General features: G+C 36.1%; 2 protein-coding genes across 4 annotated transcripts in view; one reads left to right on the forward strand and one right to left on the reverse strand.

The window, feature by feature from the left end:
• Positions 1-722: 722 nt before the first annotated feature.
• On the reverse strand, positions 723-11,281 carry Cript (CXXC repeat containing interactor of PDZ3 domain). Its single transcript, XM_003473068.5, has 5 exons — positions 11,134-11,281; positions 6,836-6,901; positions 6,057-6,111; positions 2,527-2,630; positions 723-2,248 (listed from the first exon to the last, which is right to left on the reverse strand). Exons 1-5 carry the CDS (start codon positions 11,147-11,149, stop codon positions 2,184-2,186), a joined length of 306 nt encoding a protein of 101 aa, XP_003473116.1. The 5' UTR covers positions 11,150-11,281; the 3' UTR covers positions 723-2,183.
• Positions 11,282-11,303: 22 nt separating this feature from the next.
• Positions 11,304-27,546, forward strand: part of Pigf (phosphatidylinositol glycan anchor biosynthesis class F) — a 31,077-nt gene continuing 14,834 nt past the window's right edge. The window contains exons 1-4 of one of the 3 annotated variants that reach the window (XM_003473067.5): positions 11,304-11,486; positions 13,187-13,435; positions 14,677-14,768; positions 16,354-16,470. In XM_003473067.5, coding sequence (XP_003473115.1) covers positions 13,208-13,435; positions 14,677-14,768; positions 16,354-16,470 — 437 coding nt within the window. In that variant the 5' untranslated portion in view covers positions 11,304-11,486; positions 13,187-13,207. The other 2 variants (XM_013155780.3, XM_063229085.1) reach the window with 2 other exon arrangements.

Raw genomic sequence — 27,546 nt, forward strand, 5'->3', positions numbered from 1 at the left:
ACATACATACATATATTCCAAAAAATCTTAATAATCTCTACATTCCCAGGTAGGAGAATTAAGTGTTCAAAAATATTAGGACTTTGGTATAGGATGGAAAGGATTAAGTCTCTCCCAGAGAAAAACAGTACAAACTTCTAGTATTCAACATATGTACACACAAATTTCTATGCACATATATAATTATCATTTTGGTGGTTAAATATGCTAATGAATGAACATATAAAACTAACTTAGGTATGCTTCTAGTATTTTAATATAATCTGAGATTTTAAAAAATCACTTTACATTTATTATTTCTTACATTTACTTTAATACAAGTTACGTTTGCCTTAATTCTGACATCTTATTTTGTTAGTTTCTGTTTTTGTATCTGCTTTGTAAAAAGTACTTTATGTTCATTTTTGTTTGGGGATTTTCCTTCTCATCCTAGTAGCAACTTCTACGCAATTTATCAGTCATATTATTACTTAGAAAACATGAAGACTGCAAACACTTATATTTCCAGAAAACTCACTCATGGAAGGAAGCTTCTTGAGGTTCACATGTAAAAGGTCAGATGTGCAAATCCAGTCCCAGCTGATCCCTAGGAAATGTACTTTCCCAAAGTCAACCAATCCAATTTTTATTGGCTCTGGGTCTTCTTAACAGGCCCTATTTTGAGTTCCTTGTGTTATGATTTTAGTTAAACACCTCAAATTAATAAAAGCAGGGGACGATACTTTTGTCCTCAAAGATATTATTTATTATATTTTGCATTATCCTTGCAATCTTTCTAGATAGGCATAAATAATAATATACCCTAGAAACACTATATGAAAAACCTTGTAGATAAATTGTACAGTTAAAATCTAACTATTACAGCAATTTTAAAACAATAAAAATGTAAAATCTATACCGCGTTATTATCCATTATCCATTGTAGTCTATGTATCTTATAGTATCACATATTCATACATACGGCAGTTAGAAATAAAGAGTCTGCATTTTCGGTTTTCTACAGTAGGTTAGAAGTTTTAGAAGTCTTTAACTATGAAGGTAGCACAAGAAAAATTCTCATTTGAAACCTCAGAGTAGTCCCTTTACGGTCTACATCATGTTTAAAAAAAAAAAAATCAATACATTTGCTTTGTTCTATTTATTTCCTTGAGGGATGGGGAGGAGGTACCAAAAAAAGGTTAGTTGTCTATTTCAAAGAGATTTCTCAAAGACAGGATCCCTTTTTTGTTACACATGAGCATGGCTGAATGTTGGTCTCATGGCTTTCATGACAATCTAAATTCAAATACGTTTTCTGAAATTCAGTGTATTTATCTGGATACATGTTCTTGTTTACACATGAAGGAAAGGAACTGCCACTTTGGCTTCAAAACAAATTTATAATAAATCACAAATCCAACTTGTCTTTGATTTAGGCCTGGACTAATTACTAGGGGACCATTCACTGAGACAGCCTTAAGCATCAATCCTAGGAAACTGCAGCTAAGGGACTGCTGATTCAAAGAACTAGTCCTCCAATAAGGGAATCCGAGGGAAGAAGCCTAAGTCCACATACCCAGTTCACAACAAAATATCAACAATTTCCTCATTCTTTCAATATCTACAAAGAAAGTAAATGAAGGGGATAAGAATAATATAAATGTTAAAAGTACACAGAAAACTTAGAATGCTTTTTATTAAATTTCATTCATTTTATTCTATTTCAATAAAATGCTTGTAAGGAAAATAACCACTTAAAATAAGAGTAGTTATTCAGAATTTTCTGAGAGCTAGGCATGGAGGTGCATGCCTGTAATCTCAACGGTTGGGAGGCTGAGGCAGGAGGATTGCTGTGAGTTCAAGGCCAGCCTGAACTGCATAGTGAGACCCTGTGTCAAAAAAAAAAAAAAAAAAAAGAAAAAGAAAAAGAAAAACTTTTGAGAGCATAAGAGCAAAGGAGGAATGCTTGTAGCACTTGGGATGCTGAGGCAGGAGTATCACTGTGAGTTCAAGGCCAGCCTGAGCTACGTAGCAAGACCCTGTCTCAAAAAAAAAGGAAAGAAAGAATGAGGATCAATTGCCCTGTTTTAAATTTAATCACCTGTCTTGAAACAGATTACTCTGCAAGTTAAACATCTACATTTTGCCTTGAAAATTCAAAGCAGAAAGTAAAATTACACAAGCCAGAAACTTTATCAGTACATCTAGACAGACGTTTGCTTGTAGTTTTTGGTATCCAAAACCTTTTTTCCACACATCGCACAGATGCCTGAAAAAAGAAAACATGTAAACAATCAAAATCTAGAATTAAACGTTTGGATTATTTATGTCAATCCTGATACTTAAAAGTTTCATCAAACAGTATCAGAAATGAGAAAAAGAAAAATATACTTTTATTATGAACATGTTTTAAGTTCTATTTTGAAAAAAGAGTGTTTTATGATACTAGCAAGTTTTATGAAAGGCTATTACTTTTCTGTTATCTAAATCAGCAACAAATAAGTTAGGTTACCGAGCAGTAGAAAAATGGCATTAAAAGAAACTTACCTTTTTTGTAGGCACAGCCCTGGCAGTAATGAGAACCCGGCTGGTGCACAGAACTTTTACAAATTCTGCAAGTGGAGAATTTATTCTTTCCATAGGGATCGAATCTGGAAAATTATTTGTAGGAAAGAAGAATGCACACTATAATGAAAGCTCTTAAGCCCACGTATGCGACACCTATAGTTAAGCCGTGCGCACCCTTCCCTCTGAGTTCCACAGTGGACAGGCAGCTCTCGCGGGCTGGCTGCTGTCCACCACACCATACACGCCTTTGCTGTTTCTTATGAGCGCTCTACTTATGCAGTGTCAGCTGTATTTATTCCCCAACCTGCGTGTGTCACTTGCATTTGTTACTGTGTGATATAAATATTAGGAAAACTGATGAAATATGAGTGCAAAGGGTGACTGAGTCCACAGAAAGTGACTGCTTTAGGATGACTAGGTAGGTGTGAGCCATTAACAAAGCGATTGGATAGGTGTGGCTAAGAACAGTGCTGAAAGCTAGGAGGAAAACCAAGCACTCCATACTTTACAATGGTCAGTTTTTGCTTCACTCTAAAGATTACAAATACAGCCTGGTTATAAATTACATGAGGAAAAGGACATAAAACTCTCATCAGTAGACACACTAAAAAGATCTCGTGTCTCAATATCAAATGATGGTTGAATCTATCCACAACTACGTAGTTTAAAACAAAGCAAGATGTGTGCACCTTATAATGGTTGCCGGCTTTTTAACTGCCATTTTCAATGGACTGGCACAGTCCTTTTGGCTAAAGGGGTTTCTAAACCAAAAATGTCATCATGTAGTGACTGGAACGACAAATAACTTTAGAAGAACGATTTCTCTCTGACTTGGTAGTAACACTCTGATTTAAAACTGCTCCCCTAGAGGGCCAGGGATCTAGCTCAGCAGTGAAGCGCCTCCTGGGCAGTGCAAGCTTGTGAGTTCCCTCCCGATCCCCCCTCCAAAAAGTGTTTCCCTAACCACAAAAGGAGCTTCGTGATATTCTCACAGACTCCAAAGGGTTGCTGTCCTCTCTTAGGGTACAGGAAACAGCTCATTTTCAAAGATTAACTTGACCAAACCCAAAGAATTCCACTTTGTTCCCCACAACAGGAGACAGAGACTATCCTTTTTGATAAGCTAAGTTTATTTGAGCCTGTATGTCTGAAGATTCCTTTTTTCTTAAAATCATATTTTATCATTCAAGATGTAAAATTTAATCTCTAAAGTCAACTAACTGGCAAAATTTTTTTTTCTTAACAATGTGTCTCATAAATAATGTATTGTAGATTCAATACATATATGGAATGTATTGAATTATAGAAGTATACTTTCCAAAGTGAGATAGTTAGAAAATCCAAAAATAATGGCTACTTTTAAATAATATCATAGTAAGTTTAGGAACATAAAGACATTGCAAGTTCTTAAAAATGTACAATCTGTTCACAAATAATAACTTAGTTAATAAAACTGAGTGGTGCTTGAAGACATCAGTCAGTCAGTCCATAACATATCATGCTGTTTTATATCCATTATTAAGTACCTACTATGTACTAGGCACTGTATATAGTAAAAACTTTATTATTTATAATCCTCAAAATGATATCACATACAGGTATTTATTCATTTAGCAAATATCTGAGTGCCTAGTCTGCCAGTTACTGTTCTAAACATCAAATATGAATATATTAGTGAAGTCCCTAACCTCCCCAAACTGATAGGCTAGTAGGAAGAGATAGACAATACATGAGGGGACGGACAGCCTAATAAAAATGCAAAGTTTTTGCAGATAACAGTAAGTGTTATACAGAAAATTCAAACAGAATATGGAGATAAGGGGAAAGAGAAAAGATTTGCTCTCATGTTGGTGAGGGACTGTTATTTGAAGAGGTGATGTTGAGGGAGCACCGTAGGAGGGGCCAGTCAGCACAAATCTTCTTAGTCCGGAGTGGGCTGCACACCTCTAATGAGGACAGTACACAATGAATGAAGACAGTGTGGTACAGTACGTCAGAAAGGAGAGGTTCTTCATGGAAGGCCTTGTGGCTTAGACTATTCTATGGGAAAAAGAAAATCCTTGGAGGGTTTTAGTTTGACTTACGTTTTTCCTGATGCTGGAGATTGAATCTAAGCCTGGTATGCTCTGGGGCAAGAGCTTTACCTTGTTGTCATAGATTTTGATTATAAGAAAGTAATTCTTTTCCTTCTGGGCAAGAGAGATACAGTTCCAGCTCCACTGCATGGTTTGAAGAAAAGAAACTACAAAACCTTTTAAAAATACCATTCTGGTTGCTATGAGATAACAAACGAGGAAAAGCAGGAAATGGCTAGAAATTGTTTCTGTATAAACTAAGAAATAATGGTGGTTTACAGCAAGGTGATAAGAACGAAATGGACAGAAGCAGGTGTACGTATTAGACTTCCAAGGTAGCTTCAAAGAAACTGCTGATGAATATGGGAAGTGGGAGAAAGAGAAGAGTTAGTAGCTTCGAGCCTTGAGTCACTGGACTGGACGGCGGTGCCACTTACTCTAATGAGAAGACTGAAGGTCAAAAGGTGCTGCATTCAGACATCAAACATGACAAGTTAGGTAAGCAAACAGATACAGGCTTAGAGCTCAGAGAAGTCAGATCAGTGTTATATACTTGGAGGTTACTAACATGTTCTTTCAATTTAAAGCCAATGAACTAGAGATACTTCAGGAGCATTTATAAATAGAAAATAAAAATGGAGGCCTGAGACCTGAGCCACTGGACGGGGAAGGGATGCCCAGAGCTGGGAGGAAACCGGGACAGTGGGAAGGCTCTGAGAGAACAGAGGCCCGCCAACAAGGCTTAGCTTCTAAGAGGTGAAGGAGCAATAAAGATGTGGCCATCACTTTTAAAGGTCACTCATGATCCTAACGAGAGCATTTCTGGGCTGTAAGCATGACTTGAGAGGCTGAAGGAGAGAATGGAACTTAAGGACACTGAAAAAATGTCTGGCTGAAGCTTTACCTAACTTCTGAAAAGAAGGAAATTGGTGGGAGCTAGAGGGGTTCATGCAATTCTTAAGACAGGATAGCATGACATCAAAAATTGCTTTTAGAACAGGAGACATTTTTACTGCTCATTCTGCTGAAAAAATTAAGTTCACAAAGATTAAGAAACCAGTTTGACTTGCTTAAAGTAATTAGGCTTCACAGTGACAGAATCTAGATTCCAATTTAAATCTGATTCTGAAACTTATGTTATGTATGATCTTTTCACATTTCTCTGCTGCCTCTGATTTGTAGAATAACTAAGAAACAGGTAAAATAAAAGTCATGGTTTCTGGTAAAAATCATATAAAAACTTAGTATTAATATGTTCATATGTTGATAGAGTGAACAACAGAGTGAATCAGCAAGTTGTTACAGGCAGCTTCCCTCCGTGTGCTCGGAACCACTTGAATCTGTGTTTTATCACAACAGAATGATTTACAGTAGCCTTAAATATTTAAAAAGCACTGGGAATTTACTATTGTTCTAACGGATGCTCATACCTACCTTGCTTTTTTTGAAGTCAAGGCTTTATTTTCATTCAGTTTTCTTCCACCACTTTCTATATCAAAACACACACACACACACACACACACACACACACACACACACACATATTAGTGAGTTACTTCTGTGTTTAACACGTAACATCTACTATCTAGCAATTACTTAAAGGTCATACCTTGATTGCTGACCAATAGAATACCTTATATCTAAATTTTTAAAATCTTCATTTAGTAGCAAAGTTATTGAGATATTACTTAAAACAATTATTAAGGAAATGATAATTTTTATAAAATGCAATAACTTTATTTCTCAGATTCAAATTAATACTTTAGGAATGGGTCCATTTTTTCTCTACTGTCAAATCTAGACACCTTTACCTTGGTGGCATACTTTATAGAAAGTAATTCTTTTCCTTTCTTTTGAAAACATAGAATTCTCTATGTATTTAATGTTAATGAAGGTAAGAACAGTTTAGATTCATTTAAAAACATAAAAATCAGGTGAGGAGGAAACATTAGATTACTAAGCTCTAAGTCAAGACGCAACCATCACTTAAAAACCATTAATTCTGTTACCTCGTGTCTACTATGTTAGGGACCCACACATGTAAATGACAGAACTAAGCAGAATACATTAAACTATTGGAGGATCCAATATTTTTTAGTATTTAATACCTGAAATACACTGAACACATAACAATGCATTTTACAAAAAATGTAAAAGCTAAAACAGTATTCTAAGTGTCTAATTCAATTTCTATTTACTAAAATAAAAAATACCTGTGGTATTTCTTGCACCATCTTTCCATGTGTCCGGAGTAATAACAGTACCAAGTTTCTTTTCACCTGTTATAATAAGACAGCAAAAAGGTAAATACTATTTGTTAATAAATATATTATTTCATACTTGAGCTTCACAATGGTATCAGCAGTCACAATGCAGTAGAAGCTTCTTAAGGCTGGGGCAGGGGCCAGTGAACTGAGACTCAAAATATCAAATGTGGCTGTTATGGTTATTACATTGTGTCAACTTGAAAAGCTTAGAAGTTTCAGAGACTCAGCAGGATGCCAAGGTTCTTGCTTTGTAAATATCCTTTTTCTGTGCAAGAGGAGGGCAAGGAGATTTTGTGAGTGCTATACCTGCCCTGCTGGGGGAGGGGCCTCTGTACAATATAAGGAGGAAACAAGGCTTGCTCTGTCCTCCTTTTGCTCTGACTGCTTTTGCTGGCTGCTGCCTGAAGTATTGTCCAGTGCCGTGCCGCCCTGCCTTGGAGCCAGCTGATTATGCACTGAAACCTCCACAAACTGTGAGCTAAATAAACCTTTCCTTCCTTAATTTTGAGTGTTGGGTATTTTGTCTCAGCATTGACAGAAAATTAAGTGAGACAGTGGCACAATAGTTAACTTTCAGTACAATTTGTAAAATAAGATGATTTACAATAGGCTTTCACCATTAATACTTGAAACAAATTTGATAAAGCTGTTCATAAACATTTACTAAGCATCTATAATAATATAAACCACTATACAAAGTATAGAGAAAAATAATTGTTAACCAGAAAAAGATTTTAGGGAGATTACATGTAAGTTCGTTGATTTCTCTAAAAGGATTGCATAATGGGTTCCATAGGTGGAACTTAGATATGTGAAGAAGGTGGAGTTGTGCATGACCCAATCTGTGTGCACATGCTTTAGGGAAGTGACTGGTACGGATGTGCTGAAGTCAAGCACTTCCAAGATAGTTAAACAGCTTCAGAGGAAAAAAGTAAAACCAAAAGAAAAGTCCCTGATCTTGGTGATTAGGAGATCACTGGTGAACTTTTGGAAGTGACAAACACAACCAAATCTTTAAAGCAATTTATGATGCAGGGAAAGGGAGAACTAAGGTCGTGGCCCCAGACAGCATTATGCTTGAGACATTTCGGCTTATTTATAGGGTGAATACAAAGAGATGACAGATTGGAAATTAAAAATAAAGGTTAGGTTTTCAGAAGAACAAAGCAGTAAAAGGTAGAAGACGGAATAACCACTAATGACACACATCATATTCCAGAACCAATTATCATACTGGATCTTGGGTACTCTAAATTTTTATGTACACTGGGACTTTCCCTTAGCCTTCTAAAGTTAAAATGCACAGAATTGTTAAAAAAAAAAAAAAAGACTGCTACAAATTTAAACATGTAAGAACTAAATAACCTAAAAGACACCACGGCAGATTTGTAATCTAAAGACATTTAAAGTACATTTAATGAAACACACACAATCCGAGATATTTATCAATAAATGGGCGCAGCTTGAGACCATACTCGTAAGTGAAATAAATCAATCTCGCATGTATGAATACCAAAGTTTCCCTAATGTAAGTAATGATTCAAATATATAAAAATATGTGGTAATCATGATTCCCCTATTGTGGCCTTGAAGCCTTATAAAGTTTTCACTCATTAATTAGAAAGGCTTTATTCTGGGCTTCTTGATATGGAAATACTTGAAGCTATAGTATATGAAGTTTTATTCAAATATTTCAAGGAAAAAGACAGACACTATGGTTAACTACTATTAAGTCGGGTTATTTGGTGGTGAAGCACTAGGTTGCTGAAACAGTCATGCTTTGACCTGTATTGTTACATTGTTATGTCCTGTTTTATCTCGATCTCTGCCTTATTCATTAAAAAATTATTTAGTTATTTTTTATGTTTTTTTAATTAAGGGGAAAAATTTTAAAAATTAGCAGGGTATATAATAGTAACTTTTTTGATTTCCTATTAACTTGTTTTGAAGTCCTGTAATACTCCCACTATCTTGTTTTGACTGATTAGACTCTGTTCCATTCTGTATGATAGTATCAAGTTTGAGGGTATAGGCAACTACTTTGAAGGCAATTAAGATTCACTAAGATGCCCATTCTGGTTTGACTATTGTCTCCTTTGGAAGTCCTGTAATGTTTACAATGCTTAAGTTTTATTGGTCTTGTTCTCTACTGTTTTGTTCAACTTTATAATATATAATGAGATAGACAATTCTTTTTAAGGAAACAAGAGACATTGTTGATAACCATTGTTGATAACCTTGTACTCTGTTTTACATCATGTGCTATGTCTATCCTTGGTTTTGACTGACAGCTTTGTTTTGCCATATTTGACTTTATTCCCCCCCCCAAAAAGTAATAAGAACTAAGGAGTAATAAAACCCAAAATGTGTAAATTTTGTTGTAAAAAAGAGAGGGAAAAAAAAAGAGTTCTAAATGATACAACAGCAAGAGTGTTTAGGGGTGTTAAATAGCTGACCATATAAATGTTTTTGGTTGGATCATTGAACACAACTGTTTGCAGTCTCACTGTTTGAGTGTCCACTTTGTATGCTTTGATACTGTGATTTGAACAACTATCTCTAAGATGATAATATGTAATCTATTAACTGGTGATTTCTTAGTTTTTTTTTGTAGTTCTGTATTACTTGTACCCTTACACTGCTTTGTTTTGTTTTGTTTTTTCTCTTTTTCCTTTTAAATAAAATTTAAAAAAAAAGAAACACACACAATCCAAAATAACTGCTTAAGGATAGAGCAGAGTTAAGGAGTGTCAATGAAAAAAGCATACAGTGTCTTTTGAGTGATGAAAATGTTCTAAAATTGATTGTGGTCAGGGTTGCACAACACGTGTGAATACTTCAAAACCACTAAATTGTACTTTTCTTTCTTTTTTGTCTTTTTGAGACAAGGTCTCACTATGCAGTTCAGGCTGGCTTTGAGCTCACTTTATTAGCCTAGGGTGGTCTCGAACTTGCAATGATCTTCCTGCCTCAGCCTCCCAAGTGCTGGGATTACAGGAGTGTGCCACCACGCCTGGCTGAACTGTACTTTTTAACTGAATTATATGGGGTATGAATTATTTCATTAGTTTTTTTTAAAGCTTGACATAGGACGACTATGGTATACGGCATATAGCCTATAAAGAGGGAGGTTTTGGTTGCACTTTTCCCCACACATAATGGAGTAGAGTTTAAGCCCAAAGGTCAAATATTGGGGAAGGATAAGACAGAAATAACCAGTTTTTGAGTACACACTAAGGCACTTTTATACCACACATTATCTGCATTAAATTAATTTAAACTCCACAAAATTTCACGAATTATGTATTATTCTCATTTTTTTCAGATGAGAAAATAGAGGCCAAGAAAAAGTAAGTAGTTTGTTCATGCACTTTCTTTTACCTAACATAAGAATTCTGATTGAACTTATGGGTGTCTGTGTCCCAGTGGATCACGTTCACTAGACAATAGGATAAGAGAAGTTGAAACCTTGTTACAGAAGAGTCTGATATGTTTAGCTGGAGGAAAAAGACTTGGGGATATGAAAGCTGTTTTAAATAATATAAATAGCTGGTGAGGTTTAAAAAATTAAACACTTTCTAGAAATTTCGAGTTTGCACTGACTTACTGGGTGCTAACTGTAGGGAGAAAAGACCTTTTCCCACACTCCTGTCCCCAGTGCTCAAGGTATTCATGCCCGGAGCTTACAAGCCACTGGATGGGATGGTGGTTTAGCGTTGCCAGTTAAAATACAGGATGCTCACCTAAATTTAAACTTCAGAAACCAATACCGTTTTTAGTCAAGTATGTACTAAACATTGCATAGGACGAGGCATTTATACAGTAATAAGGAAGGGCAAACGAAGTCTAGCCTCATATATTGCATGGGACTACGTATGGTGCTGAAAAATTCAAGTGAGCGTCCAGATTTTCTATTAACTTTGTATCTGACAACTTTAGATGGTAACAAAATGACTTCGAGAATTCATTTGAATGAGGGAAAGTTAAGAGGCTGCTGTAATTGAGGTCTGTAGTTAGGGGAGGCCAAGAAAACAGAACACGAGGTACAGAACGGAGACCATTCTGAACACAAAATACACAGATCTATATAGTCACTGGGGCGGGGCAAGAATGACCATAGGACAGGGTGGGAGGACAAAGGCTGTAATCAGAGACCTGAAGGAAAGCCAGAAAGGGCCAAGTTCCCAAGAAGATCTAGTTAAGTAGTCCCAGCCTCCTCCCACAGAAACGGTGTCTTAACTCACATTTTTCGCACACCATCCTTACACCGACTGTTCTCTCCGCCGCAGAAGCTCCGGCAGCTTGAAAACATCAACACACCAGGCGACCAAAGCGCCCCTTCCGGCTACGTCAGCCCACTTCCGGCCTCGGAGTCTTCCGTTCCCGCCTATCTCACACCTGGAAAGCTGCGGGAGGAATGAACGCGGGCGGGTGGGCAGGACTGCTTTATAGGCCCGCCCTCCCCCTTCTGTGATTGGCTGAGAGGCTGTCGGTCCCCGCCCCAGAGCCTGCGCCTGCGCTCAAGCCAAGGCAGCCCATCGCACCTGATGGTGGGAGTCTGTAACTCCTCCTTCCCAGCGGCGGGCGGGAGTGTTAGGTAAGCCTCACTGGAAACCCCTAGCACCTGGCTCGCCTCCGGTGGGTGCACGCCAGCCCACCGACGGCCGGAGTGACGGTTGCCTGCGCTCTCCAGCATGCGCGAGTACCCCGGCCGCTGGAGCGTCCCTCCTCGGGCGTGACCCCAGGGGCTGCCCTGAAGAAGCCTCCCTGGAACCCGAGTTTCGCTGTCTTAACTCCCAGTTTCCCTTTGCTCCAAAACGTGTGCTCTTGGGTTGTGTCCCTCCGCTGATCTCCGCGCCGTCCTCCAGCTGAGCCTGTGGTTGGGTTCCCGAGCAACCTCGAGTGGGTCTAGAGTCTGCAGCCTCGCGAAGGCGGATTCCCGCTCCTGGGCCTGTGGACCTGGCCCAGCTCCGGTCGCGACGCCGTCGGGTGACGGTGGCTCTCTGCCCTTGAGGACCGACGCGCACACTTCACTTGCTTTGTGCAGCAAGACTTTGAGTTTGGGCGCCGCTAACTTACTGTTAGGTTTCTGTGTGATGACTGCACCTGTCATTCTCTTGCGAGAATGGATCTAGACTTCCCTACTCGACCTGAAATGGGGAGTGCAGAATCTGTGAGAAACTTTCCCTTCGTCCCTTTTTACATCCGTTCTCTTCCCGACCTTGGAGTCTATCTTTTGATTAAAGAGGCTAGACTTTGAAAGCATTTCGCACGTGGGGCCTTGGGTGTGTCTCCCAACTTGTTCCTCCTGTTTCCTTATCGGTAAAATATTTGCCTTTGAAAAATGAGAGTGTGAATTAAATGAAGGTTGTTGGGACAGCGCGTAGATTCACTCTTTCTTCTTTGACTCAGTGCCTCCCCCGGTTGTGTGTGTACTGTCGCACCACAGTGCAGCCTATTAACCATTACTTTAATAAAGTCATTACTTAACATTAGTCAATACAATGTATAAGTTCGCTGTTAGGTAATTTAAATATGTGTAATTGACAGTTTTTTTCCTCCTTCCATTGATGTTCTACTTTTGATTAGAATTTAGTACCTGTAACAGACGATCTCATTTTGGTAATTCTGGAACACTGGAAACCCGTATTTTTGCGTAATGTCTATTGCCCTTATCACCATTTGATTGTTAAGTGTGTGTTTGGTATTTTGTGGAGAATGTAAACTGATGTTAAGAATAAAAAACAAGCCGGGTGTGATGGCTCACTCGGGAGGCTGAGGTGGGAGGATCGTTGTGAGTTCGAGACCAGCCTGGGCTACAAAGTGAGCTCAAGGCCAGCCTGAACTGCATAGCGAGACCCTGTCTCAAAAAAAGACAAAAAAAAAAAAAGAAAGAAAGAAAGAAAAAACACCAACAGTTTAGCCAAGATATACTCACGGTGCATCTAGAATGCATCGGTTATGTTTCCAACTAGGCAGACCGTTTGTAAGCCATGCAGTTGATTTCCACTTCGTGATTTTGACCAAAAAAAGTAAAACGAACTACTTAATTATTCCTAAAGCTTAACCTTTTTGCAGAAACTAGTTAGAACTATTTAAGAAATTAGTAATATTTTCCTTTTTAGGTTCTGAGAGATATTTGTACCACACTCTAATGTAACAGAATGTTTTTGAAATATGCATTTACTATAGAAAATAGACTTTAGTTGATGCTTATTTTTATACATTTAAGTACTTAAGGACAATCGGAAAGTCACTGTTATGTGCTGTGCTTTTATTTTCTTTGTTTTTCTTTAGACAGCCAACCTCAAAAACACCATGAAAGAAACTGATATCAAGACACTCCTGTATGCTCATTTTCTCTGCATATTTTCAGTGATTCTAAGTGTCCTTATTCCATCATTCTTCGTGGAGAATTTCTCAGTGTTGGACACACACTTGACTTGGTTGTGCGTCTGTTCTCTTTTTGTAACTGCAATCAACCTTGTATTATATTTAGTATCAAAGCCAAATGCATCTTCTAAAAGAAGTTCATTGTCACATAAGGTAAGGATTACTTCTTAATAACCAGTTTTTGGGTGCAGGTAGTGTTTCTTTTAACGAAAGAATAGCTATTAGTCAAGTCCCCAGGTTATTTATAGTATGTAAGGGGTATGTGACTTTTTTTCAAATCAATAGCCTGTTACTTGCTGTGAGGTGGCCCACAGTGTTTGATTGATCCTTGCCATGCATTAATTATGCAATTATGACTCTTTGCATGGATAGCATAGTACTATAAGCCTGTAAAATCATTGTTTTGTGTCATTATTGAAGATAAATACATGTGACCATCTATCTTTAAACGTTATTTTGGAAGACATTTATTTTAATTTATTTTTTACACTTCTGATAGATAGTTTGAATTTTTCAGAAACTGAAAAATTAATCACTGTGGTAACCTATTTTAAACATGGCCTTCCTGACTTAGTAGTTAAAACTTTTCAGCTATTAGAATCAGTTTTATGGAGTATTCACTGTACTGTAATACATGACTATTATTTTAAATTTAAAAGTCCTCACATTTCATACTGTGTATAAGCTCTCTGCTACTGCTTTGTGCTTTTAAGCTTAGTATATGTTTTATAATTTTATCTTTTTTTTTTTTTGTCTTTTTTCGTTTTTATCGGTACCAGGGATCGAACTTACAACTGCCTGCTTGCAAGGCAGGCGCTTATGCCGCTGAGCTAAATCCCCAGCCCCTATAATTTTATCTTAAGACCCAAATTTACTAAGTCCCCCATGAACTTACTAGTATTCAGGTCTTTTTTTTCATATGGTCCACATAAATAACTTGAATGTGATCTGGAAAATTTTTGAGATTTTACTTTTCCAGTGCAGTTTTCTAGGAGTTTAAAAATTTAAAAAAATCCTTTATTTTCTGCAGACATTTTTTATCATTACATGATAAGACTTTTTTGTATCTTAATACTCTGTTTGTAATAAATATTTCATAAATACTGGTTAATGAAATGACTCAGTACATATAGAATGGAAGTTTTCTTTCATTCTCATGTGGCTTATGTCAGTAGAACACAGCTGTGGGTGATATTTGCCTTTCAGGATTTTTTACAGATACAGTGAGAGCTGTGTGTGACTGTGTATAAGCCCTGTGATTTGACTTGAGGCTCCCCAACAGAGAACAGTCTACTGTTTAATACATATGGGAATAGGTTGTATTTGTAGATAAAGTAGAAGAATGTATTGTCCTTCAGGCATTCTCTTCAGTCTTCAAATGATTTTTCTTTCAGGTAACCAGATTTTTGAAATGCTGTATCTACTTTCTTGTGTCTTGTTTCATCTTTCATGTGATTTTTGTTCTATATGGAGCACCATTAATTGAGTAAGTTTGAAATTTTTACTTTATACTTTAAAATACTCATTTACTAAATAAACTGCTAACTTTTTGGCAATTATGGAAAAGCAGTGCTGGGTTTAATGCATCAGAGTAGGATAGAAATGTCATCACTCTCCTTTAGCACTGTTATTCTTTCAAAAAAAACTCCAGTAGAATAATTTAATTTATTAAATGCTTCTCGCCTTCTGCCACCCAGCTGTATGCTGGGAAGAGGAAGGGAAGATGACAAAACTATACTATGTTAATCAATGTGTAACTTTAGAACCTCAGAGAGAGCTTACTATCATGATATATGTGAGTCTGTTATAAATAACATATGATTCTTTGTAAATGTGATTCTGAAGTAAATGTGATCCTAAAGAAAGTCTGTAGAGCCCTGTATTCAAATAGTTAATTAAGATGTTTATAGGTAAAATTTGACTTAACACTTTTTAAAAAACTGACCAATTTCAAGTTAGTAGAAAGTGAATCCTTGGGGCTGGGGGTTTAGCTCAGCGGCATAAGCACCTGCCTTGCAAGCAGGCAGTCGTGAGTTCGATCCCTGGTACCAATAAAAATGAAAAAGACAAAAAAAAAAAAAAAAAAAGAAAGTGAATCCTTGTAGTATGGGTATGTGTGTGCATGCGTGTGTGTGTTGGGAATTGAACTGACGACCTCATGCTTGCCAGGAAGCTATATCCCTGGCCCCAGGTATATTTCTTATGTAATTGCTTATTATAGCATGGGAAACTATTATAATTTAGCATATTATTAACTATTATAATGGTCATGGTAAAAGGAGTGAAGTATATATATATATATATATATATATATATATATATACACACACACACACACACACACACACACACAGAGCATGCACTTACATACAGTTAGATATGTATATTTGTGTATAATTGTATATACATATATTAAGCCAACAGGTTAGTCTTTTCTAGACAGAAAGGACAAGGCCTTTGTTGTGGGAAATAATAGTTCTATCCAATCCATCTTAAGAATAGAATGAATGAAAAAATGGTCCTCACAGTGAAAAAGTTTTCAGCATCAACTTCCTTTCTTTCTCTTTCTTTCTTTTAACAAGGTTTAACTGTGTTGTCTTGGCTAACTTACGATCCTGCTGTCTGAGCTTTCTGAATAACTGAGATTTTAGGCATGTACCACTGCCCTGACAGCATCAACATTTTATTAAATGCAAATTCTCAGACCTCAACCAGAAATGCTAGAGGTAGAGCCTTCCAAACTTCTATTTAGCCCCTCTAGGTAGTTCTAAAATAAGTTAAAAGTTGAACCGCTGGCTTTAGAGAAAGTTCTAGAGACCATTAAAAAAAATTAGTTAGGATTAGGTTTCTTGCAGTGGAAGTCTTAGTACTTTAGGGTTGTCAACATTTCTGAAATCAATCAATAGATATTTACTAGATTTGTATTTAAAACTTGAATTTCAGTAGTAAAATTATAATCACTTTTGTGGGATGCGTATAACCTTTCAAAGTAAAGTAGAACAAAATATATTAAAGAATGTGCATGTAGCTTTAATATGTTTTTAAAAATTAATAAAGTGTTTTCTTTCTAGGTTGGTGTTGGAAACATTTTTATTTGCAGTTATTTTGTCCACTTTTACTACTGTACCTTGTTTATGTTTGTTAGGACCAAACCTCAAAGCATGGCTAAGAGTTTTCAGTAAAAATGGGTAAGTTTTAATTTTATATTTTATTGATATTAGTCATTTGTTCTCAAACATATCAGAAGGGGTTAGTGTCTCTGATGAAGGGGAGCAAGAATGGACAGCTTGACGGGACTTACACAGACAGAGTGTACGGGCTGCTTCCTCTATGTTAGCAAAATTAGCTCTGCTTTTTTCTGGGTGATAAAATTTTACTTAGCCTTTTATTTGAAAAAGAGAAAAAGGTTCTGCTACCAAAATAAAGCTTTGAAAACAACTGGTATAATTTGGCATGATAAAGTGCTACAAATAAAACTGCTTACATCCATTTTGTCCATAATCTATGGACATTATTTTGTCCATAATGTTTTATGCAAAAATAATAATTTCTTTTTTGGTACCAGGGATCGAACATATGCCCAACAATAATTTCTTATTTAGCCTTTGTTATGGTGAGATATTAGAGTGCAAGTTTTACCAGATTTTATTTCTTAGCAGCTATATATTTTCAGCATAACCAAGTTAAAACTAGTTTCTTCAGAGGCTTTGCAATGAAATATATAGCAGAAATGGTTGAATACTAACTCAGAAAACCAGAAAATAATTTAGTGGTCATAATTTTGTCCTTTTCATCACCCAGCAGTAAATCTTGTTGAATGTTTTGTGTTCTACATTATGCTAAGCTGTGTACTCTAAGATATTAGGAACATTTTTTTTTCCCCTGAAGAGCTTGTATGTTTAAGGAATAACAAGGAAATGAACAAATAGTGTGAGATTAAAATTGTAGGAATCTAACAATCTGTGCTACAGGAACTAAGAGGAGTCGGGGATCAGTGAAGAGTAGAACTAGAAAGGGGAGTAATCTACAATAGACTCGGGTTAGAAAAGAGACGATTGAAATGGATGTGCTGGAAATAAATGAAATCATAAAAACTTACACGTGGCATCTGGAAAGAAACAAATAGGTCCAAGGATAGTAGAGGGTCCTGCAGGGTAGCTTGATTCCAAAAACTACTGACTTTTTCCTATAATCCTGGTTGCTCCAGAGGCTGAGGCAGTAGGATTGCCAGTTTCAAGCTGGACTGGTCAACTTAGCAAGACCTATTTCAAAATAAAAGGGCTGGAGGTGTAGATCAGTGGTGGAGTTTTTCCTACCATACGTGAGGCTTAGGTTCAACCCCCAGAATCACCGACAAAAAAAGGTAGCATGGTTTTACACGCTATTTGTTTGAAGCATATATAAATATTACTAAATATGGCTTTTTTTTTTTTCCTATGAAAAGACTTGAAGTTTGCTTTTGGAAGTAGACCTGGAAAGTGTTGTCTCTTGTGAGTTATGTTGCAGTTTTGAAGGATGGTTGTTGAAAATCTGATCAAAAGTTTACATCAGATATGAATAGATATGGCTCATGATATTTGGTAAACTGGGGTAGCTGGGAGGTATTTTTTAAAAGAAGTATTGAAGCCAGGTATATTGAAGCCAGGTGATGCATGCCTGTAGTCCCAGATGCTCGGGAGGCTGAGCTAGAGAATTACTTAAGCCCAGAATTGGACAGCGTGTCGGCTGACTGTTTTTGTTGTTTTGGTACTGGGGATTGAATGCAGAGACAAGGTTTCACACTGACACATCCCTACACCTTGTTATTTTGAGACAAGGTTTCACTAAGTATTCCAAGTGCGATTAGGACTTGTAGTCCTCCTGCTTTAGCCTCCGGAGTGCTGGCTGTGTTTTTGTAATTTATTTTATTTTTTATTTTTTTATTTTTTGGTGTCCGGGATCAAACTCACAACCTTGTGTTTGTCAAGCAGGCACTTATGCCTGCTGAACTAAACCCCCGCCCCCTACTGGCTGTGTTTTAAAAACTCCACCAGTGCTGAATGTAATTGACATACTATTCACATCACTTATTTAAAGTGTACAATGTAATGGTTTTTAGTATATTTACAGACATCACCAGAGTTAAATTTTAGGATTTTAGAATTTTCATCACTTCAAAAAGAAAAGCTGTATCCTTTAGGTCAGTAATGGCAAACGTTTTAGAGATGAGTGCCCATACTGCAACTTAAAACTCACTTATTCATTGTAAAGTGCCAACATCACAATTAAACCTAAATACTGGGCTTAGGAAAAACATCTCATACATTCACCTCTTTTGTCTTCAAAGAAAAGCAAATAACACCCTTGCCATACGTTTACCACCACTCGTTTAGGGTATCACTTCCTTATCTACTTTCCCCTCCAACTCTCAAGTTGCTATGGGGTTACCTATCCTGGACATTGCATATATTTGGAATCATACAACGTATCGGCTTTATGACTGATTTCTTTCACTTATTGTAATGTTTTCAAGGCTCATTCATGTTATAGTGTATGTTCTTTTTATGACTGAATAACATTCCATTTTGTGCCATATTTTACTTATCCATTTATCAGTTGGAGGACATTTGGACTTTACCTTTCTGTTCTTATGAGTAAGTTGCTATAAACATTTATGTGCAGGTCTCTGTTTAGACATATATTTTTATTTCTTTTGGGAATAGTTCTAGGGTGGGTCATATGGTAACTCCGTGTTTAATCCAGGGTGGCTGCACCATTGCTATAACATCTGGAGAATTCTGCTTCCTCTACATCTTTAACAATGCTTTTAATCTAATTTTTGGGTTTTCACTGTCTTCCTGGGTGTGAAATTTCATCTCATCATGTTTTTTATTAGTATTTCCCTGCTGACTAATGTCCACAATCTTTTATGTATTTATTGGCATCGTACATTTGCATTGGAGAAATGTCTCTCTTTTTTGCTTTTTTTTAATTTTTTTGCTTATTTTTAATTGGGCTATTTCTTTTTATTATTGCGTTATAGGAGTGCTTATATGTTAGCTATAGCTCTTTTATCAGACCCATGGTTTGCAAATATTTTCTTTCACTCTATAGGTTATCTTTTCACTTTCTTGGTAGTGACCTTTAAAACAAAATGTTTTAATTTTGAAATCCAATTTATTTATTTTTTTCTTTTGTTGCTCTGCATTTAGAAATTCATTACTAAATCCAAGATCATGAAAGTTATTTCTGTTTTCTTCTAAGAAGTTTGTAAGTTTAGCTCTTACCTTCAGGTCTTTGATTCATTTTCTGTGAGTTACTGTAAATGTTTTGAAGTAAGGATCCACCTTCATCCTTTGGCATATGACTACTCAACTGTTCTAATACCAGTTGTGGTTGTTTTCCTCATTGAATCGTCTTGGTACCTTTGTCAGAAATCAGTCGATTTTAAACCAATGGTTTTATTTGTGGACTCTCAGTTCTTTTCCATTGACCTATATGTTATGCCTGTGCCACACATTATGACTATGTTAGATGTTTGAGGGGTACACTATATGTTTTCTGTATTCCAGGGCCTTATGTTATAGCTGGGTGCAATTTTTGGAATTTACAATTAGTGTTTCACATAGGTGAAATTGCTCATATTGCTCCTGTATATATGAAATTGGAACAAATATGAAACTTCAAAATAAGCATTATGGTAAGGCTGACTATATATGTAAAAATTCCTGATTTTTGAGATAAGGGTCCACCTTCATTCTTCTGCATATGACTACTCAATTGTAGTAGTCATTCAAATTTTAAAAAGGTAAAAGATAAAACTCAAGGGAAACAAAGAGAAACTTATCCTACTTTCTCAGGATAACATCATACATTTAACATGTATGCGTTTTTCTGGGCCCGTTTTAACTCTTCGTGCATTTTAGACTGAATTATATCTTACTTTGTCCTGGGAGTGGAGGAGAGTGTGTTTTTGTTTGTTTATTATAGAAGTTGCCTTTGAATCTTCTCAGATTTATTGTCATCTTGTTTTCATACCTATTAGTACTATATCCCTTCTCAAGGTCTGTGACAGGAGTAAAACTAAAAGTTATGGGAAGGAAAATCTTGTTTTCTAGCTAACAGATCAACAGAGGTCAGGAAGCTTTAATAGTACTAACAGCATGAAGGGTGTGAGAAGAAAGAAACAAAGGGCATGTTCAGACTATGAAGGGTAAGTTGGTTCGAACTGTAGGAAGAGCAGTTAGGAAGCACTGTCAATATTACAGACGTACAGCCCACAATTCTACTTCTAGAGTTTTACTCAGTAGCTATAGATTAGTATTCATTTCATCACTGAAAACCTAAATGTCCTTTAGAAAGGAATTTGGTCAAGTTATGTTTAATCCACATGAAATACTGTGCAGCTGTCAACACACACACACACACACATTTATTCTATGTAAAATAGAAAAAAGCAAGATTTAGGGGCTGGGGATTTAGCTCAGTGGCATAAGCGCCTGCCTTGTAAGCAGGCAGTCGTGAGTTCGATCCCTGGTACCGATAAAAACGAAAAAGACAAAAAAAAAAAAAAAGAAAAGATTTAAAAATGTATATAGGGTGCTGCTATGTATGTAGAAAATAAGTGGGGGAAGGGATATATTAGTGTATCTCTGGAAAGATAATAAGAAAAGGCTAGAATGGGGCTGGGGATTTAGCTCAGCAGCATAAGCGCCTGCCTTGCAAGTGTGCAGTCATGAGTTCGATCCCTGGTACCGATAAAAATGAAAAAGACCAAAAAAAAAAAAAGAGAGAGAGAGAAAAAGATACAACTTGTTTGTCTCTGGGAAGGACATCTGAGAAACTAAAAGAAAAGATATGGAGACTTTTCCACTGGATCCTCTTGAAATTGGAAACATGTCAATGTATCTTTCTCATCAAAATGAAAATTACAGTGTTAGGTTTTTTTAATATTTAATGTTCTACTTGATACTAAAATATAAGTCAATATTAAGCTGAGAGGCCAGGCATGGAGATATATGTCTGTATTCCCACCTGCTTAGGGTCCTGAAGCAAAAGGGTTTGAGTTGAACCCAAATCCAAAGGTTTGTCAGCTTGGACTACCAAAGAGATGAAAATGTAGCTCAGCACTCCCAAGGTTCAATCTTATGTTCTGCAGGAGGAGAAGGAACTAGATTTCTCTGATGCTGCTTAAACTTCAGAAAATTGCAGAAATTAACCTTGTACAACTAATGCCATACTGAGAACAGTTCAATTGCTGGAGGACAATCCTAATAATCAACTTGTGATACAAAACACTTTGTTAATATTACAGTGGACATGACATGAAATAGTGATAATACAGAAATAATTCAGTAACCTTTGAAGCATTTTCATGACTTTTATGACATTGCTCAGAGTAATCAAGTGAAATGCTCCTATTTTCACCATTTTCTACATGAAGACAATGGAAAGCTGACAGGCGACAACCAATAACCAGTACAGCTGGGACTTGAATGTTAGATCAGTGGTGGCGAACCTATGGTATGCATGTTATTTGTTTTTTAGTGACCTGAAAAGGTGCTAATAGATGGATTGCTTTTTATACACTAAAATCTCAATATTTGGGTTTAATTGCATTGTTAGAACTTGGCAATAAATAAGTGGGTTTTGGGTTGCAGTTTGGAGACTTGCCATCACTGATCTAGATCATGTGACATACCATACTGAAGAATCCAATAATTGACAGTGACGCTTCTCAGTGGCCAAGTGATCTTAGCCTACTTATAGATCTTCATGTGTAATATAATTAGAATAAAACTAACATATATTTTGCAGGGCTGTTGTCACAACTGAATAAGATAATGAGCGAAGTCAATACATAGTAGCTGCTCAAGAATGTTTATCAAGAGAATTAATAAATGTCAGGAAGCATCTTTATAAGTTACACTTCCCATCCTGACAGTAGTTGCTGAGCACTTCCTCCCTGTATTTCTCCCTGGAATACAGTGCACAGACAACCAAAGGAGTGATGTCTTTTTCAGTTCATTTAGCATGACGTTTGTCTGAACTTTTGTCATGAGAAGACATCTTACATCTTCCTGCCTCTCCCCTACATTAGTGAGAGTCCAGGTCCTCCTTAGTATTTTATCACATGAAGTTTAGTATAGAAAGCATGTCAATTTTTGAGTGACCTAGAAAATAACTAAACTGATAGAAGAATTTATTTAACCATAAAGTTGGCCTTTGTAAATGTTCATTTGATCTGATGGTTCTGCAATGAAATGTGAAACATCTATGAAAACCAGTTAATCGTCTCTATATGCAGTGAGTGTGAGAACTTTAACTTCAGAGAATTCCATTATTACTTGAGGAAGCTGTACAAAACAAATTAATAATACATGCTTTTTCTTAATAATTTAGAACAGAAATTAAAAGTTCTAATCTGAAATTTTTATAGTTCTAAGTATTTAAAATACCTTAAAGTATTGATTGGAAATTTTAGAGATTTAAATGTTATTAGTCATCCTACATTTAAGTATAAAACATGGTAATCTTTTGTTTTTTAAAAATTTAAAGTCTGGTCCTTTTAGCATTACCATATTGAAATATGACTTGGATATTCAGTGTGAGCAGGCCAATTTTGAATTAGTATGATATCTCAGTACTGAATCAATAAAAATGTTTCATACTATTTTTCAGTACGATGACCTTATATATTCATTTTTAATGTATTTTCACATTTGTAGCAAAATTAATATTGAACAATTGATAAATATATGGAGACTGAAAACACAAAATCTTTGTGCTTGCGAACCTTGTAGGAAAAGGTTCAATTCTAAAATTTTTTGAGATTTAATACACAATTAAGCAACACTATTTTTATGAGAGTTTTCTTTGAAGAAAATGTAAACATTCTAAGAAAACAAAAGAATGCTCCTATAAAGAAACTGGAAAGTAGAAAAGTCATTTGGTTTCTTAAAATATTATTCCAACTTTTTATTGGTATACTTTTTATGGGGTATATCTAAGTCATACTAGCTTAATTCAGTTTGTTGCCTTGGTATTATAATCATTTTGACTTTTTTTTCCATTTATAGACTTTTCAATAAAGGAAAGTAACAACTGTGGACCTACGTTTTTCATCGAAGTTTGTTTTTGGATTTATCAGTTTTTTTATGCTTTTATTGAATGTTTGAGTTAGACCCTGATCACTTTTGGTGAACTGAACTGTTTCCTGAATGGAACTAAACATGATTCTATGGTGATTTTTGCCAAGGTGAAAAGGTCTTTTTTGTAGACAAAGGCAATAAATCTTTTTTGGTCATTTTGTAATGGAATAAATTTCATATTGAAAAATACAGGTGATCAAAGGCTGACTCATATATCACAACAGGAATTTAGAGCCGGCCACAGTGATGGGTGTCTGCACAGCAGGCCGAGCTAGAGGGCTCCCTAGGAAGTACTAGGCCAGCGTATTGAGGCCCTCTCAGAACAAAACAAAGCCCCCAAATAAATAAGAGAGTTGGTTTAGCCTCAGTGTGGTCACAAAAACTCAATAGCAAAAAGACATTGATTTTAATATTCTTCTGTAGAGAAGTGAAATTTTTATATTGGAACTATGTAAAATATCTTTAGCCACTAGGAGGAGTTGTACAGTGTCTCTTTTAGATGGAAAGATCAAATCCATTTATATAAACACTGTTTTCATAGGAGCTGACCTAAGCTCCAATGAGCTTAGGTGTTCATCTGAAGGTACCTGATACAGAGTCTGGCATACAGGATCACTCAGAATGGCCTATTTCAATTTTAGGGGAGTCAAATAATTTGGATAGGTGCTTGGACCTCATTGTCATAAAGATTGCTCTATAGTATTATTTTAGTTATTTAAGTTTATTCACAGTAGAGCAGCAGGCCATTTACTCTGTTTTTAGCCTATATATATGTTACATAACTATAATGAGATGAGCCAGTAACTGTAGAATTTAGAGGACTTTATTATGGAAATCCATAGGAATAAACCAATGTCAGTACTACAAGAAATTAAATAATTTAATAGAATTCACCTGCTTCATTTCTTTGTATCGTGATCATTTCTTTATTGCAAAAGAATACATGTATGTGTGTACATATGTATTTTTACTATATGTAATAAAAATATATAAAGGTTTCCATGTCATTAAAATTTAAATAAAACATGGAAGGCTAAAATTTTTAACATTCCTATTAAAGAGTTAGTGCTTGTAAACAAATTGTTTATATTCTAATTTTGCCTATGCAGGTAATATATATATCAATTTGAAACAATGATTAAACTAGTTGATACTTTATAACTTTCTTTTTTCCAGTAATTTATTACAAGCATCTTTATCCATCTATGTGTATATAATCTCCCTCCTTTAAAATAGTATACTTAGTTGATATATCTTTAACATAAAATCTCCGCTGTTACTGTTTGAACACTAGTAAAACGGATTATGTCAAATAACATGTTGCACACTTCCAGATACAGATAGGATGTGGTGATGCTTAGGGATCCTCCTAGTTCTTATTCTTAGACGAGGAGGGAGTGAGATTTTAATGTTTATAGAAAATATTATGAACATCTTCGTGTCATTTAATTTTGTATATCTGTGCAAGAATTTCTGTCAGCTAGATTCCTGGAGTAGAATTCCTAGATTAAAAGAAATTGATAGATGCTATCAAACTAAAGTTCTTCCTAGAAGAATGTGTAAACCCTTAGATAAGTATCCTACCAGCAGAGTACTGGCTCCCTGACTCATCCTCGGGCTTGTTTACTTGTTTGTTTGTTTTGTTTTTTGAGACCTGGTCTCACTGTGTAGCCCAGGCCAGCCTCTAACCCAGGATCCTCCTACCTCAAGCTTCTGAGTGCTGAAGTCACAGGCATACACCACCACACTTCTGCTTTTCATTAATCTACCCAGGCTGTTTCTGGCTGAGGCTTTGCCAAGAGGAAGACTGTGTGGCGCAAAAGCTTCATTTGGCTTCTAATAGGATTCAAAACCTTGGCCATGAATTGTTAAAGGTTGATTGGTGAAACCACCATTTATTAAATTTCAGCTGAATGTTACTGATTGAATTGCAGAGATAGCATTTACCTTGGCCCGCCTATCTCCTCCCATTCTTTCCCTCTGCCTCATGTTGGCAAAAACTATGGAAAATAACATTCAGTCCTCAAAGTACTTCTCCAAGATAGAAAGTGGTACCACTTAAGATGGGAAGACAGCTTTACAGAAAATTCATTCATCATATCTGAGGAAATAGTCTAGCCAGCCTGAAGTGTGAGCAAGATGAATCGAAATGGCACAGCAACCTTAAAACATGGATGAGGGTGTATGCAGATGACAGTCAATCTGGAAAAAAGTGCTGTTGAAACCAAAACCAAAAGACTTCATGCAGTTTACTGTAGTGAATATTATTAAAGTTATAAGCTCAATAAAATAAAAATGAAAATGAGGAGGAAAGTTGATTGCAGAATTAGTGAGATAAATTGAGAATTCAAACCACACTGTTAGGTATTATAGACTAGAAACATAGATAAGTTAGAAAATCAAATTTTAGCATGGAGGAAAGGTTTGAGCTAATGAAAAGGAAGAATAGGTGGTTGGGGAGGAAACAATAGAGAAAGGATGATATAGAGAAGAGATAAAGGAAAGTTAAACATAGTACCTCTATAATATGAAGCTTAATAACCAGAGGAATTCAAATATACAATAGAGGACAGTGTCCCCAGATGAAGGCAATGTTCAGTTTGTATATTTAAGGGGCTCATTATATCAAGAAATATCAACGAATTAGGGTTGCAGAATGGGATGTAGGTACTATAAAATAAGCAACTGTCTTATTTTTCTTATTACTGAGACAAAATACTTCACATCCATTAAGGGGGAAAAGGTTTTTTATTTAGTTCACAGTTTGTAGCGGTTTCAGTTCATAATTGACTGGCTCCACAGCAGGGTGATAGGGCAGACAGTCATCACAGAGGAGAAACAACTTAGGGTGGGCAGAAGATAGCAGAGCAACAAGGGTTGGCCACAGTTGTTCTTATTCCTTATAACTTATCCAGGCTACTTAGGGCGGGTGGCACTCATATCCTTAATCCTAACATTGTGCTGTGAATCAATCCCAGTGTCACATGTGTTAGATCCAGCCTCCTAGGTTGGGGGACATCTAGACACAAGCCATAACAGCCACAAAAGGCGTCCAGTGGGAAGAAGTTGGAAAATATATTTGTACCCCGTATATCCTCAACTATTCTGGCTGTCTCCAGACTTTCAGTTATTTGTTCAGCCCCTTTAGAGAATAAAGATTAAATAAAGCTACACACTGAACAGTGAATTCCCACCTCACATCTAGCTCTTTCTTATTGCTTGACCCAGAGTACTGGCAGCCAGGCTTTTATCATCCTGATAGAATATTGGAGTATTTCAGGAGGAAATGGTACAAAATAAAAATGTATAGATCTTGACATTTTGAGATCCTCTAAAAAAAAATATAGTCTTCTCATCTAGTCCTGGGACTTGTGAGGCTCACAGGCTGAATCATCTGGTGCGTGCACTGTTTAGTGTTTTGTTTTGTTGTTACTGGTTTAAAATAGCTTTGTTGAACTGTAACTGCATCCCATGAAATCCACCTGTTTAAAGTGTGTAATTCAGCGGTTTTCAGGATAGACACAGTTGCACACATATTACCACGATCTAATTTTAGAGCATTTCATCACATAAAAATAAACTATGCCTGCTATTAGTCATCCCTTTTTCCCACCCTTCTGTCCCACTCTGCAGGTCGGGCAACCACTAGTTTAATTTCCCTCTGTAGACCTGCCTGTTCTGAGCACTTTGTATATGATGTTTTAAGTAGGATGAGAAATGAAGATTCATCAGACATTTCAGGACTATCTCAAATGAAATCCAGAAATGAAAGCAACAGAAATCTTAATGGAAACAAGGGTAATATAAAGATCAAATGATAATTTTAAAATTCACATTTTTTATATCCATTAAAGAATAAGAAGTTGTCAAAGGTAATATTCAGAGACCTAAAAAGCTCTTTAAAAATAAAAATACAGTACCACAGAAAAAAATCCACAGAAAGAGACAAAATTGAAAAAAAATCTTTTTGTCAAACAAAAGGAATTATGGAAAATGAGTTAACAGGTAAGGCATGGTAGTGTACACCTGTAATCCTAGCATTTGGAAAGCTGAGGTAGGAGAGCTTTTGCAAGTTCGAGACCAGCCCTGAGCTATAAATAAATAAATAAATAAATAAATAAATAAATAAATAAA

Source organism: Cavia porcellus, unplaced genomic scaffold (genome assembly GCF_034190915.1).
Source record: "Cavia porcellus strain 051 isolate PalLab524CR breed Dunkin Hartley unplaced genomic scaffold, mCavPor4.1 scaffold_1, whole genome shotgun sequence".
Lineage (NCBI taxonomy): Eukaryota > Metazoa > Chordata > Mammalia > Rodentia > Caviidae > Cavia > Cavia porcellus.

Coding starts and splice junctions, on each gene's coding strand:
- Cript (XM_003473068.5), bottom strand. Junction 6,112..6,835: donor TGGTGCAAGAAATACCACAG/GTATTTTTTATT, acceptor GTTTTGATATAG/AAAGTGGTGGAAGAAAACTG. Junction 2,249..2,526: donor GGGCTGTGCCTACAAAAAAG/GTAAGTTTCTTT, acceptor TTCTTTTTTCAG/GCATCTGTGCGATGTGTGGA.